Raw genomic sequence first — 15,825 nt, forward strand, 5'->3', positions numbered from 1 at the left:
GAGGCTGGTGGGACAGGAAAAGCCGTTCAGCCATTCCTAGCTGGGGAGACAGCTGCCCAATCAAGCCAGTAGGCTTCCTGAGGGTGAGGAAACAGAAAAGCCCAACCGGTAGCTGCCCATAAGCTGCTCCTCAACCTTAGTGAGTTGTCTGGAGGAACTAAGCTTATTTACTAAATCTAGTTCCTTCTTAGCTGGCTGAGTTAGAGTTTGCAGGGCGTTTAGGTCAGGATCCCCTTTAAGAGTACTAAATAAATTGGTTAATTGGCTGGTAGTGATTCCTAAGCTAGGGCAAATCCAATTAATGGTCCCTAATAGCTGCTGCAAAGTATTAAGAATCAGGGGACTGGGCACCTTAATTTGGACAGTCTGAGGTCTAATAGTGAGGTGAAACAGAACATAACCTAAATGGTGCCAAGGCTGACACTGCTGTACCTTTTCCGGAGCTATAAGTAGCCCTGCTGCCAAGACACTGTCCTTAAGATTAAGATAAACCTGCGTTAATTCTTTCTGAGAAGACTTGGCGAGTAAGATGTCATCCATGTAATGATAAATTATGCTCTGGGGAAATTGCGTACTGGTTTCACAGCCTGGTGAACAAAATGCTGGCAAATAGTAGGGCTATTCAACATGCCTTGAGGCAAAACTTTCCATTGGAATCTTTCCAATGGCTGAGGATTGTTAAGCACAGGGACTGAAAAGACAAATCTTTATCTTTTTCAGCTAAGTCAATAGTAAAGAAACAATCCTTCAGATCAATGAATATGAGGGGCCAATTTTTTAGTATGCATGTGGGGTTCAAGACCCCTGGTTGTAAGGCCCCCATGGGCTGCCAGATTTCATTAATTTTTCTTAGATCATAAATAAGTCTCCATTTTCCAGATTTTTAGGGACTACAAAAACAGGAGTATTCCACAGGCTATGGGATGTCTCTACATGCCCTGCCCTGAATGGTTCCCGGACAGGTTCCCAGAGCTTTGATAGTCTCTCCCTTCTCATCGGCCACTGGTCAGCCCACACAGGCATCTCAGAGAGCTAGGTGAGGGGTAAGGGCGAAGCCTGGACAGTGGCCAATATGGAAAGGGGGCAAAGTGATTTTCATCCTCCACTGAGTGAGGAGATCTCAGCCCCAAATGTTAAGTGGCATGGGGAGAATATTAGGTTGTATTCTCCCCGTTTGGTCTTCTGGGCAGTAACATTTAAAAGTCACAGAGTGCTGTCCCCTTTGGGTTACAATGGGGAAGACAGAGAGTGACTGCCAGTCCCCGTCTTTGGCCACTTCCTTAAGGCAGTCATGCATAGTAGTTGTTACTGATAAAGGTGACTGATTTAACTGCAGGTGGTGAAAAATCAATTAACGGTGCCTGGTTATTGGTGTTGTCCGCCCATGTAGGAGCAAGAGGCAGAGGAGGAGGAGGAGGACGAGAAGGAGGAGGAAGGGGAAAGGGGAGGAGGGGGTGGAAGCGTTTCACACTCCTTGGCTTGTTTCTGAGAAACTCCCTGCTCTTATGATTCTGCCTCCTCTGCCACCTCATAAGCCTTCTTAAGGTCCAAATCAGAAATATGGAGGGGAGTCAGCGCGGTCCGGACTAACCCCCAGGTTAAAAGGTTCTGATGATCGATAGGGGTTCCATTCTCTTGATGCCACTTAAACTTCAGTCCTACTTTTTCCCACACTTTTAAATCTAAGAGATCCCTTATCAGGAAACCAGGGACAATATTTCTTAACTGTTTGGAGTAAATTAATAGATTTTGCTCTCTTACCTGACAGCCCGCAGCCTTGAGGAGCTGGTGGAGCAGTCTAAAATATTACTGCTGTTCCTTAGAAAGACCATTCCCCATGGTTGGGGGCCCGTATGAATGAGTCTGGAAGAGACCTTTTCCTGCCCCAACCGGGGCGATTGTGAATTTCCTTTTGTTTTGCTTTTGCTCCCTCTGCACCTTATAGTTCTATCACTAACTAGTGAGATAAATGTGGTGGGTCAAAGTGTGCTGCTTGTAGTGGAGGGCTCCCAAGGGTGTCACCCCTTGGTCATCACTGCCTCTGTTACATGCCTGGGTTTCTCTCCCAATCGTCTAAAACAACTGGGAGGGCTTGGAGTGCTGGGTGACCAACCCTTATATCGCACGTCCCCGGACGAGCCAGAAATTATATTAAGTGATGGGAGTTCCCTGTAAGGCCCCTGCATGTCACAGGGATCGACCCCAGACACCTCCCCGAGGTCCGCACTCATGTAGGGACACCCGAGTGCTCCAGCTGGAAGGAGGAATGCCTCTTTTCTTCGGTGCTCTGCAAGAAGCCAAGACACTCATGAGTGGGCTACAGTAAGTGCTATCTGAGATAATCTTCTGACTACTACAAAGGTGCAGAAGGAGAAAAGCACAAAAGCCACAAAAAACGGTGAAAAATGAACCTTTTCTTTAATCTTAAACACATCAGTGGCCTTACCAAAAGATGCGGTGCCTCTCTCCCTAGGGGGATGATAGCTCTGTGTCCTGTCCTCTCGGGTGTGCCATCCATGGCAAGGGCTCGTAGCCATTCTGGCAAAGCACGTCCCAAGTCAGGGGTCCTTGCTCAGGTGTCAGGTGTGGGGGACCTCATTCTGCAAAGTTCCCTGGAGCCGCGGATGAAATTAATCTTCCAACACATGATCTGTGTGGGGAGAGAAGGCTGGTCAATCCCTCAGAGGAGAAGGGCCCTGATATTCTTTTTCCCTAGGCTTTTACTGAGTTCAGTGGGTAAGGGAGCACACAGCATACACATGTAGCTCATCAATCAATGTCACATAGTGTTGACCAAAGGTGAATAGATATAGTTCAGAAGTAACAATTGCAAGAACATAGGGGTCTCTTTAAATCACGGTCTGTTAGACAGCATGACGCTAGATGATCAGGACAACCTTGTGCTTGGAACCTAAACATCCAGTGTACATTAACTCGGTTAACTAGAAGACGTTATTCTTAGAAGGACAGGCTTCAAAGGAAATAATGCACTATTTTTCTTTAGGCCTGATATCCCCGCGGGGCCTCCTGTGCCTGTATCGGTTCATGCCTGCCAGCCAGCATTCCTGGTTTTCAGGTCAGCCCTTGCTCACATGGGGCTACAGTCTCCAACACCAAGCAGGGCGGTTCCCCACAGGTGGAAAATCAGATGAGTACAGGGTCTTAGCAACCAAGTTTCAAGGAATACAAAATGATCAACTGCTGATAATAAAGTAAAATGAAGACCAGAAAATGACCCTGGATTGGCAGTAAGGAAACAGGTAATTGGTGATCTTGAGGAGAGCAATTTCATAATAATGTGTCCAAACTGAATGATAGGAGAGAAATTAGAGACTGTGAGAATGGACCTGCTTTTTAAGAGTTTGCTGTGTTGCTGTAAAATATTATGCCTATAGTTAACAAAACAGCACTTGAAGGTTTAAGAGGGTCAGTTTCATTTTAAGTACTGTGACCACACACACACAATAGCAAAAGGACATAAGGAAAGTTCTGGAGGTAATGGATATATTTATTACCTTAATTATGGTGATTGTATCACTGGTATATGCATGTGTCAAAAGGCATCAAATCATTCAGTTTTTGTATATTACCTTAATAAAGCTGTAAAGTGTTTGCTGCGAAAGGAAGGAAAGAAATGGACAAAAGCAGAGAGAAAGTGGAGTCACGGATGTCTAGTGTTTTGGTTTTCAGGTTTCTTTTAGTTGGAAGGAATAACATGTTTGCATGTTTATGGAAAAGAGCTGATTTGAAAGGAAAAATTGAGGCTGCAAGAGAGAGCAATGGGAATGGTAGACCCTATCATTAAACAGGTGTCAGAGAATGAAGCTGAGGGCCAGGTAAGGGCTCAGGCTTCGCCAGCCACAAGGACAGGCTACATACAGGACGGGGGCGGGGGGGAGGTACTGAGTATTTGCACAGTATAGTCCGGTAAGCACTGTGGAGGGATGGGGAATGTCTTCTGCTGATTGCTTCCGGCAAAGCCAAAAGGGAAATAATGTTGGAAGTTTGAGGAGTGAGGAGAAAATAGAAAATAACCTAGAAAGGCTGGATTAGGAAAGCACATCACCATTGACAGAGCATGAGAGACAGCAGGAGGATTCGTAGACCCAACGTGAGACAAGCTAGCACGATTGTATGTTTTTTAGCTGCCTCGGTACAGACACAGAGTAAGTGGAGAGCTGGAGTTAACTAAAGTTGTGATTTATCCAATCAGGTTCTATGTGAGATATGAAAAGGAGTTAGTAGAGTTGAGAGTGTATGCGAAGCAGCGACTCTACTGATGGACATGGGATTTAAGCCAGCTGGGGAGAAAACAGAGGACGTAAGTGTGGGCATGAAGAATAGTGCAATGGTAATAGAATCAGTGGATGGAAGACCCTGGTAGAGTTAAGAATAGTAAAGATGGGCCCTGGCTGGTGTGGCTCAGTGGATTGGGGGCCGGCCTGCGAATCAAAGGGTTGCCAGTTCGATTCCCAGTCAGGGCACATGCTTGGATTGTGGGCCAGATCCCCAGTAGGGGATGCATAAGAGGCAATCACGCATTGATGTTTCTCTTGCTCTCTTTCTCCCTCACTTACCCCTATCTACCTTTAAAAAATTTAAAAAAAAAAATAGTGAAGATGGAATAGAAGATGGACGTCAGCAAGGAATCCAGAATTTGAGATATGATGGGGCTGCAGCAACTGGTAATGACAAGATAAAGGATACGGCCATGGCAGTGACTGGCTGTGGTAGTAGTTTCCATCACTACTGAAGGCCAAGTTTATGCTTTTTCTTTAAGAGGAAGTCTCATATAACATCTAGCAACTGAGCTATTTGAGTGAGGTGCTCTGTATACATATCTGCCTTTGGTGTACCTTTTGAAAAGAAAAACAAAAAACTTTGAGTGGTTCATGTTTTCATATTACACACTAGCATAACAAATAGAACACATATGAGTACTTTTTAAATGGAAGAGGGGGTATTTCATTCATCCCAAATGCGCAATCATAAATACTATGAATTAGAGCCCTATTTATTTTGCAACACAAATATGTTTTTATTATTTCTTCTTGGCAGATCAGAATTAAGTGTTAAGGTTGTGTTATATAAATATTGCATTCACTTTCTTGTTTTTATGATATACACAATGGAATCCCTTATTCACCAGGACTTTTGCCCTATAAAACTACTCACAAAGTGACCAGCACAGGGAGTTGAATAATAAATCAAATACTCTATGTAAAATCTAGGCATTCTCTCTACACCCAGATCAACAGACTTAGCTTTGCCATATTATGGGAGACAGGAAGTTTGTCAGACAAGAACTTCTACTGCAAATCGGCAGCCACGTGTGAAACTGTTTCAAAGGCAAACTAATCCTGACCATTGTGACACATAGCAGCACATTGTATGTCATAAGAGGGAGACATCAGTATGTGTATCTTTATGAAAACTTTTACCAGCATGTGCTTATCCAGGGCCTACAATATCTCCTGGGACAACTCAGCTAGATTAATTTCCTGTCACTTAAAGAAACACTTTTATCAGCAACAACCACGGGGTGCTGGGGATTTATTGTTTTTATCAATCAGATCAGACAGTGTTCCCAGTACAGACATCAGGGATTTCCTAATGCCCTCTGCAGGGGCGGGGCCAGTGTGAAGTGTATCTGAGGCTCTGCAGAGACCCCCAGGCGCCTGCTCCCTCCACACTATTCTAAACGCCAGACCCAAGTGCGCAGAGGTCACTGTGACAAGGAAGAAAGAGAAATCAAAAGAGCCTATGATTTTCATTATTTGTGAAGGGACACAATAATACATTTAGTTTTATCTTTGAGGAAGGCTAAATGGGTTGCTCTGTTGATGACTTCATTTCTTGAGCAAATTAGGTAGGACAGAAATGTTAACTTATCTGAGCAAACAGAGAGTATAAAAAATAACCAGTGATGACCATATCTATTATATCTATTAGTTGGGCTTTCTGCCTTCCCTGAAAAATGCCCCAAACAGATGGGTTTCCTTATAGTTTGCTAGTTGCTGTTAGTGGGAGAGGGATGGGTAATTTCTTTCATGTAGATAATATTAATGCTTCATGCTTAATAAATTCAGATTTAGCCTTTAGTGAGTATTTCCAACCTTCCTTCTTTGTTCATTCACCCCTCTATTGCCACCTATAAGGGCCTTCTGACTGAATTTTATTCACTTTTCCCACTACAATTAACCATATAAGGTGCAATAATGGAGCACAGAGGTTAAGAGCATGAATTCATAATCTAGATTGCCTAGGTTCTCCTCTAAACTCTACCTCTAAGACAACTAACATAATCTTTTTGAGGCAATTTTCTTATATATAAAGTGACCATGAAAACAGTATCCAAGTGAGGACTAAATGAATTGAGAGATGCAAATACATAGAACACTGCCTAGCTTGTCACAGGCACTCTAAGTGTTAGCTCTGTTACTACCAAAAATATACCAGACACCAAGCAGTTTCTCTCAGCTTTGTGCTTTGCATGCCCATCTTTATTAATTGTGTTTTTTAACAATGTTTATAAAGATTTTGTTTATTTATTTTAGATAGAGGGGATTGGGGGGGAGAAAGAGAGGGAGAGAAACATCAATGTGTGGTTATATCTTGTGCGCCTTGTACTGGGGACCTGAGCTGGCCCGCAACCCAGGCATGTGTCCTGACTGGGAATCAAACCTGCAACCCTTTGGTTCGCAGGCTGTCACTCAATCCACTGAGCCACACCAGCCAGGGCTTTATTATGTCTTGTTGGAAGGCAAATCACCCCAAGATTTAGAAACCCAGACCAGTAAACATTCTGATCTCAGAGTTTCTGTGGGTTAGGAATCTGGGTCTGTTTTGCTGGGTGATTCTGCTTGCAAGATCACTCACATGGTTCTTGGTGGCCTTATTCCCACTCACATGGGTCTCTCGGCAGATCACTCACATGCTTGTTGGCAAGTCTCAGTTCCTCTGCACATGGGCCTCTCAGCGGGGCTGCCCCCCAGCTTGGCACTGGCTTTCCTCCGGGTGAGCAGTCCAAGAGACAGAGACCGGGGGTGGGGGGAGATTATCACACACGCACAGTAGCAACAGTCTTTCTAAACCTAAGTCTAGAAGTGATATCCCACTACTTCTGCCATATTCTATTCATTATAATCAAGTCACTCAATCTAGCCCATCCTTAGGGTAAGAGATTAGACAAAGGCAGGGATCACAGGGGATAGCCTACTGTACCAACAACTGTGAGCTGATTTATAGTGTCCCTAACTAATTTTTCCTATATACAAGGTCTGGAAGAAATAATGTCGGCTTGAGTGTGGTTAGTAGGGTATTAATATAGGTGTAAAAATTTATAGTTTTAATTTGAATATTTCACCTAAAATGTCATATGGTGTGCTTGAATATAATATTGTTGTGTTACAGAATTACATGCTTGTGATTTCATAATAAAAGATTTCATAATAAAAAAGGGGTGCTATTGTGCCAAACTATATATACATAAAGAGAGAGAGAGAGAGAGAATATTATTTTCACTGTTTCTAACAGTTTCTAACATTTCTAACATTTACCCTCTTAATAAATACACAGACACTATTTTTGCCAGCAGAAACCCATATTTAACATCCAATAGGCTAATTTGCAAGGCTTGATTGGCGGAGGACAGTGGCTAGCAGAAGCTGGGCCTTTTCTGCGCAGCACTAGATGACCATTCTGCAACACATGCTGGAGAGCAGGGCTGCTCAAACAAATTGCCATGGATGAAGTACTATGCCAACTACATGGAAGTTTTTTAAATTATAGACTTTATAACTCCTTCCCCTAAGATTTTCTGTAAGTTCTACCCCAGTCCTACAGCCATGAATCCTCTTATTTTTTAAAAAAGGGCTATAGATAAAAGCATAAATAAAGGAAATAATAAAATGATAGAACTTACCTATTTTTCTAACTTACGTGAGTCTCAGAATGGAAAATCCAGACAAGTGGAATGTCTATGTTGAATCCCACTGCACAGCAACTCAAAGCTGATGAAGTATTCTGTTGACTTAATAAAGTTCTGGCTGGCATTTCTGCTTCACAGAATTTTGAAGACTTAATCTTCCACCCACTCTCAAATACAACTGAAAAAAAAAGGAGGACATCCAAAACCGATAAACTAAGAATAGGACAAAAATAGTCTTTAAATTAAAAAAATGAAGGTTTTCAGGGATAAAAGCAAATTTTATAGATATTATATATGATCTCAAATATAGAGAAAAGGAAAAAAAAGCCTGAAAAGTAATATCTAGATTATTAACAATGAAAGTTCTGAATAATGAAATTTTACTTTTCTTCCACTTCCAACATTTTCAAAGGAAAGCCTTGTGTGTGTGCGTGCGTGCACATGTGTACTTGAAATATATGAGAGTTTACCACAGTGGATTTTGAATGTCAATGGTTAGTTAAAATCCATTTAGAAAACTTGGAAGTTAAAATTCAGCTATCCTTGAATAATCTAAGAGATTAACATTCAGACCTAGACACTTCCTTCACAGCATTTTACATGCGGCCTGTTGTGTTCCAGAATAAACACTGTAGCAATCTAATCTCTCTCAGAATCCACAGTCCAAGACCTCTAAGAATCTGTCTTTTCCAGGTGTAGGACTGGTTTCTAACTCTTCTGGGGATCCATAATGCCTGAAACGTTGCCTATTTTAAAAAATGTTTCCCCAAGTGGTAATAGTGTAATTAAATATGAGTTTAAATATAATCACAAGTATATCATTCCATCTTTCTGTTTTCTAAACTTGAGGAAATTGTCCTGGCAAGCTGGTCTAAACGGACACCCTGCCTGCTCTACATTCACCCTCAAAGCTGTGGCCATCGAGACCTCCACCCACCAGCCTGTATAGCACCCATTTTCTGGAACCACTCCAGCGGTTTTGTGAGAGTCCGAACTCATAGAACTGTCTAGGCTGCCCACCTGGGGCTTCTTAAGTTTACATTTAAGTGAAATAAATAAAATGAAGTAATGAAATAAAATAAAATAAAAACATTCAGTTCCTTGGTCTCACTAGCCGCATTTCAAGTGCTGAAAGATGAGACTCCCAGAATGAAAAGCACTCAGTTCCTGGGGAAGAAGAGAGAACAAGTATCCCAGACATTGTTGTTAATGATTCAACTAGAGCAAAGCCGAAAGATGTCTAGTGGCTGAGGTACCCAAATGTGAAAGGAAGATAAAGATGCTGCACAGCCCATACAGCGGAGCATGGAACATAAGCAGCGTGAATCAAGGTGAACTGGAAATTGTAAAGCAAGAAATGGAAGATCTGAACATTGCAGTGCTTGGTGTTAGCGAACTAAACTGGACTGGCAACTACGAAGTGTTCTACTCTAGAAATGGCCGAGTCCCAGAAGCGAGCGGTGGGTAGGGGGTGAGGCTCAGGGATGGGCCGGGCTCTGGATGTTCAGCCTGGGAGAGATTCTACCCTCCTGGGGTTGGAGCGGGGGGCGGGGAGCCAGCGGTCTGGGGGAAACACCCTCACAGCCCTTCCTGCTGATGCAATCTGCCCGAGAGCCAGCATCTCCATGCGAGAGGCCCGGCGTGCAGTCCCGCCGCCACGTGGAGCAGCCGCGTCTCCGACCTGGCCGCAGCCAACAACGCAGAAGGGGCAGCGGGCCTGGGACACCTCGGGTTTGCCGTCCGCTCCGCTCCAGCTCCGGCGGTCAGCACCACCGCGGGAACAATGAAGGTAACTGCTTCTGATTTTGACTGTATTTTACAAAAAATGTGTGTATGGATTGCGCCTGCGTATCCTCAGAGGCTCAATTGGCAGAAAGGGACCAGATGAAGGACCACCACGGTGTGTGTCCAAGCAAACGTTTATTATCTTCTTTGTCAAACACCTCTGGACGGGACCTGCCCTTCTTTTCAGACTTCTGTTGAGTTTCCACTCACAGGATGTGCCTCAGCAGGCTTTTCACAACTGCATTTGTGAACAGAGATAAAAGGCTGACGGCAGCTCCTTCCCCTGCCTGCTACGAAGCTTGAAAAGGAAGAGGGAGCTTTTCTCAATTTCTAAGATGCGCAGGAGGTGAGGGACTTTGGAGAAGAGGTCTGGGGGTGCCCCTGGCTGTAAATAGGAGTTTTCTGCTGGGTGTACCTAACGAAAGAGGGAGGTGTTCGATTAAGTGACGTCGGTGGAAGGGGGACGTAAAACTGTCTCACCCTTAGGAAAAACAGGTCTCCTCTTACTTTGTACCCTGCGAAAATTAAAGCTTCCAGGAATTACAAATCATATAAGCCTGAGGGTGGTCTTTTATTTAACTGAGTGAGCACTCTAATGATTTTTATTCTTATGCTAATCAGGGGTAATTAGCTTAGCTCCCCATTACTTCTGAAGGTTTAGGTACAGGGGTAAACACTAAGCCTTCTGTTCTCCTAATCTCACAGTTGGAAAACTGCAAGGACATTGGAAACTGAAGAGCAGCTTTTTAAAAGGAAAAGGGAAGGATGGGCAACTGGTCTTGCCATCTGACATCTAGGAAGTAAGAGATATCTGTGCAACCTGAATTTTTAGAAGAAATAAAGCCATGCTTCAGAATTTTGAAAGAGGGAGGTGAAGCAGGGTTCTCAACTGCACTCGTCCCCAGTCTCACAAGAAATAACAAGTAAATGGTGCCTTTTTCATCAAACACTAAATACCCACTAAGAATAAGCAGGAACTGAGTGGAAACACTGTCTTGTACTTTAAGGAGGTCATGCAAACGTGCCACAGTGAAAACTTTAGCAGCTTTTTTCTTCTATAGTTAGAGATTATATTTCTGGCTTGCTGATGTCTTTTTAATTGCAGCTGAAAAATATACTTTGACTGAGTATAGCATTGAGTAAAAGGAGAAAATTATGAGAATAAACAACCTCGCTTTTCTGGCTTTCCTCTCTCTTACACAGAGCTGTAGTTGATGATGCATTTTTGTAAGTTCATGGCCTCTTTCACATGAGTTCAAAAACCGGCATTCTTTTGGCAAGATGCTTTTATACACAGGAAACTAGAGGATATCTTTATGTAGCCTCATTTCTGTTCTCTGAAGTTTTATTAAGATCTGGAAAGAAAGGATTTTATTCTAGGCATGATCTAAGGAGTATGTAAGGTTTCTTAGGTTTGCTTTTATTATTTCAAAAAACTTTCTACGTACCTTTTACCCAAGCATTGCTACCATCATTATTAGTTTTTTAAAAAATGTTTTTTACCCATGGCACCATGATAAGCTCTGTCCTCAGCAAATTCTCAAAACATGGTCTTGCCTGGGAACTTGTATTTTAAGATGGACACATGCAGAATGGGCAACTGAATAAGAAAAATAGTACATATACTGAATAACATGCATATAAAAAGGTTCTGTACACACTATGTTTTCCTAGATTATTTTGAGGTGGAGATTTTTAAAGAGACACATACCCTAAAGGGACAGTGATATGAGAAGTCATTGTCAAGGATAAGTCAAGGAAGGGTAGAGAGCCGTTTGTTTGTTCTCAGGGACAGGACTTGAGGCCTAGCAATGAGATGGAAGGGTTTCCACTCCAGACACAGGATGTGGCCTCTTGTGGAAGGCTCAAAGATGCAGTGATAGTTAAGCTGGCCTAATGAAGTGCATCGGTGGACATGTGGTGGTGAGAAAAAAGAACAAGAGGAGAAAAAAGAAGATAAGAATGTAATTTTGGCCAATATTTCATTTAGTGAGTTTCCGTAATGAACAGCTTCACTTGACCATAGAACTACACAGAGAAAGAAAGTAGAGTTAAGAATGATTGCTATTTGTTTTCAAGAATGTTTCTTGCCTGTCAACTCATTGAAACTGAGAAGGTCTAATTAACTGGAATGGGTTTAAAACCTTATGAAAGAAAGTTGAAAACAGTCATTTAATTAGAGGCTTGTCCTAAAAGTTAAAACCAAGTTATGATTTCCTTCAGTAGCTGTGTATTTCCCAATTGTTTTCATGATTTTAGATTTTGTCCCTTAGTTAAGGTCAGGACATTTAGTTTTATAGGGGAAGAAAAAAGAACTTTCCTTCCACCCCTCTAGGTTCTTGGCTGAGATTGCCCTGTTATAAAACACAGATTAACAATAGAAAAACAGAAGTTTCATAGCATGTATACCTCCAGTATACATAGGAGAGAACCAGAAAAACCCAGGAACTCCCTGAAATGGCTCAAGCTACCACCTTACATACCATCTTAAGCTAAAAACAACAAACAAACAACAAACAAACAAACGGAAAAACACTGTTGGAAGAACAGTTATGGGAGGCTATCAGGGAAAGAAGAGTAAACAAGGGTAAAGTTGTCATTCAGATTTAAGTAGGAGCCTTCTAAAGATTTAGTTATCTTTCTCTTGGGGGCACAGAGAGGGAGGCACCTTTACAAATGAGCATTTCCCTTATAAATGTAAATTTCCCTTAGAGAAAGGTAACTTCTCTGTTTTCAGAGATTCTGAGATTCTCCTGTGCCTGCAGCCACTCGGAGACGTTTTTTGGCTGGCATGTGCTGCTCGCCTTCAGTTCTTTATTACTGATATCAAGATGTAGACCAGGGAGGTCCGGGCTTATTAGTAAACTAGTAAACTAGTAAATTCTGTGCATAAGTGAAGGCTTGTTCCTAAACTGTGGGCATGTTGAGTGTTTGGATTGGTTGTATATTTGGGGATTTTACGTTGTGCTTCTTTGAATGGCCTCTTCTCAATGAGTATAGGAAGTTGGAAAAGGGAAGCATTTTCTCTATTTCTCTTCAGGCTGGGCAACCACAGTGCCTTTAGTAACAGATACCACCCTGCAAAACCCCACTGCAATGTTCAACCTTATGACCAAGGGATTTGGTTTCCATATCAGAGTGAGAATCTGGGACTTTCCATGATAGACATTATTATCCCAGGCGTCCTTCCCTTTCTATATGTTACATCATTCTTTTTGAGCACAGGAGGCAAGTGTGACTGCTCTGCTCACTTTACAGTTGTAAATGTGAGCAGTCTTCGTGTTGTAACTGTATCCTTTAGCAGCTGTCCAAATGTGCTAAATACTTAAGGTGACTTACGGTAAACATTCCTGCTGATGGGCTTTCCGGAACCTCCATAGTGCATTTGCTAAGTGTCAGTACCCTCAGCTAAGGCCTCTGAAATTGGATTCTACATAAGTCAACTGAGATATAAATGTGAGGTGCAACTCAAATTTTTAAAATGTTCCAAAATTAAGGATTTGGGATGCTCTGATTCAGAAGCATAACTTTGCAAATATGTGCAAACATTTTTATCATAAGATGTAGTCTTTGATTCATCATGTCAATAGTGAATGCAAAGCCAAAGCAGAATTGGTCTTTTCTGTAACAACAGGGTTCAAGTGCCAATTGCACCTGTGCTTCCAGTTAGTCCTCTCAAATTCACAAGCTGATAATATTGCTTCTAGAGATTGAGTACTTATATCTCTAAAGTACCTTAGAAATTATATCTCCTTATTAGTACAGTATAGCATATCACATAAATATTTCTTTTTTTTTTTTTTTGTCATATAGACCATGCCTTTTTGTGGAAAAAGCTATTTTGCAAAAAGTTTTTTCTTGTGTCCAGTGGTTAATGAGAGAAACAAAATATTAAGGAAATAATCATGCTCCAAAAATATAGAAGAAGTCAAGAAGGAAGAATAAAGGAAGACAAGTTTTAAAAAAATAGAGGAAATAACATTATAACAAGCAATAACCCAGAAGTCATACTGAAAGACACATGCTTCTTTGTGAATGAAAAATTGTAAAACACTTGTAGAATCAATTGGTTCTATTGATAATAGTCTTATATGTCATCTAAAAAAGAACCAATTTATTAGTTCTATATTTTGATATGTAGATCTGAACATTTGGTCAACTGCATTCACAGTCTATCCCTTAGTTTGAGAAATGTTTTTCCCTATTTTGACCCTAGTTGGTTATTTGCATTAGGAAGCCTTAAGGAGCTTGGTGTTACAGGACAAATTCCCAGAAACTCAGTTCTTCTTGCCGATGCAGTAAAGAATTACAGATCAGCAAGCCTACTAGCATGCAAGCAAAGTTTATTAATGCTAAGCTCTAATGAGAGAGCAAAAGCAAGGATGGCTAGAGCAAAGGTGCCAAAAGCAGGGTGCCAGGACTCAGATAGCAGAAGCTCCCTGGCTAGGGGCCCTTTGTGTGGCAAGAAATGAGCCAAGGGAGCAAGCACTTTGTTCTGAGGACTTACATAGTTGGTGGGATGGGGGTGAAGAAGTTACATATTAATTAATGGGCAGAGGTGGTGCCAGCCTCCCCAAGGGAGACGTGACTATGCAAACATAGGTATGTGTGGGGGTCTGATAGCCTGACTCCTTATCTTGCTCCAGACTCTATTTGTTTATTTTGTATACGTGATGGGAGGCAGGCAATTAACTGAAGTTGTTCTATGGGTTTTTCTTTGGACACTGTAGTCTTCCTCCCCTTTCCCCTTCCGGGTCATAGAATGAATGCACAGTCTCAAGGTTTTCCTTTTCCCAGCTAGCGGAGATGATACACACAGACTTTCATGGGCTTCCCCCCTGCACTACCACAATCTACTTGTCTGGTTCGGAATGCTTGGCAGCCTTATCCGACCAGGCTCAGGATTACTGGGTCAATGCGTGAGATGTGTCTTCCTTTGCTTTTAGCCTCCTGTATTAACTTCTTTGTTCTATTGCAACGGTGAGGGCCCTGACTTTATTTCCCCTCTGACTGCTCATTCCTAGCTCCTCCTTTAACATTGGGACGTAATTAGACACTTCCGATTATGTCTGACTGCTTCTAAATCTAGACAGGAAGAACACCTGCTGGGATGTTTCAGGCTGAACATTCCACACATGTCTCTAAAATGACCAAGGAAGATCTCATCACAGTTTGAGCATGAGACCAAGGGTGGATGATCACTTAGCAGTTGTTAGAATTCCACCACCACATTGAAGGGTAATTTTGCCATGCATATTTTATGGTAATTTTTTCCATGTACATTTCATTTACTTTTGCAGATTCAGATTCAAAGTTAAGTTGTTTTGATTTTAGTAATTAGTAGGTGTTGGTTCAGGAATCTGGAATGGCAGTAAATGTTTCTTTAAACTTTGAAGGTAAATGGTAGATTTATAAAGTCTACATGGGGACGCATAATGCATTACTTAGGAATTCCATGGTTTTCAGTGTTGTCGAATGTTCTGTACACTTGCAAGGTTAGTTAATGCTGGTGTTTATAGGAGAAAACATCCAGGCTTGGGAAGACTTCTTTGCTTAACTAAGAGAATGATTCTTTGTATTTTAAAAGGCCATATAAATTATATAACATTGAATTGTAACTTCAAAACATTCCTATGAGGAAAGCATTGCAGCTATTATTAACCCCATTTTACAGGTGAGGAAAATGAAGGTCAAAAAACTTACTAGAATTGCTTAAGATCAGAAATAGCAAAGCATAATGCAACAATAGATTCGTTGACTTTTAGGCCAGTCTGCTTTCCTTCTCACTGGTTGGCCCTAGCTTCTCTTGGATCTGACATCACTTTGTAAATCTTAGGAAAAACAGGACAATCTCTCCAGAAAAATATACAAACATACACAGACACAAAATTTTATATCTATAATAAATTATGTGTAGTTAAAACCAGCACAATGGAGTCCCTGGAAGACTGGTAGAAAATACTGAAATGATCTAGTTATTTAAAGAAGCAAAGAGCTATTGTCTCTTGCCTTTGCAATCAGCTGAGATATAAAAATATACAAGCAAGAGATCCACACTGTCCTTTGAATTTTGAAAAGCCTAGTCATCTGTGTTTAGTTTAAACAGAGAG

The 15,825-nt window shown here is 41.7% G+C and overlaps 1 protein-coding gene across 1 annotated transcript in view; it reads left to right on the plus strand.

Moving 5' to 3' along the window:
- Window positions 1–9,526: 9,526 nt before the first annotated feature.
- Window positions 9,527–15,825, plus strand: part of BCAT1 (branched chain amino acid transaminase 1) — a 95,980-nt gene continuing 89,681 nt past the window's right edge. Inside the window, 2 exon segments of the mRNA XM_054591328.1 lie at window positions 9,527–9,601; window positions 9,603–9,719. Coding sequence (XP_054447303.1) covers window positions 9,527–9,601; window positions 9,603–9,719 — 192 coding nt within the window.

Source organism: Pteronotus mesoamericanus, unplaced genomic scaffold (assembly GCF_021234165.1).
Source record: "Pteronotus mesoamericanus isolate MK-2021 breed Mesoamerican mustached bat unplaced genomic scaffold, CSHL_Meso_final scaffold_21, whole genome shotgun sequence".
Taxonomy (NCBI): domain Eukaryota; kingdom Metazoa; phylum Chordata; class Mammalia; order Chiroptera; family Mormoopidae; genus Pteronotus; species Pteronotus mesoamericanus.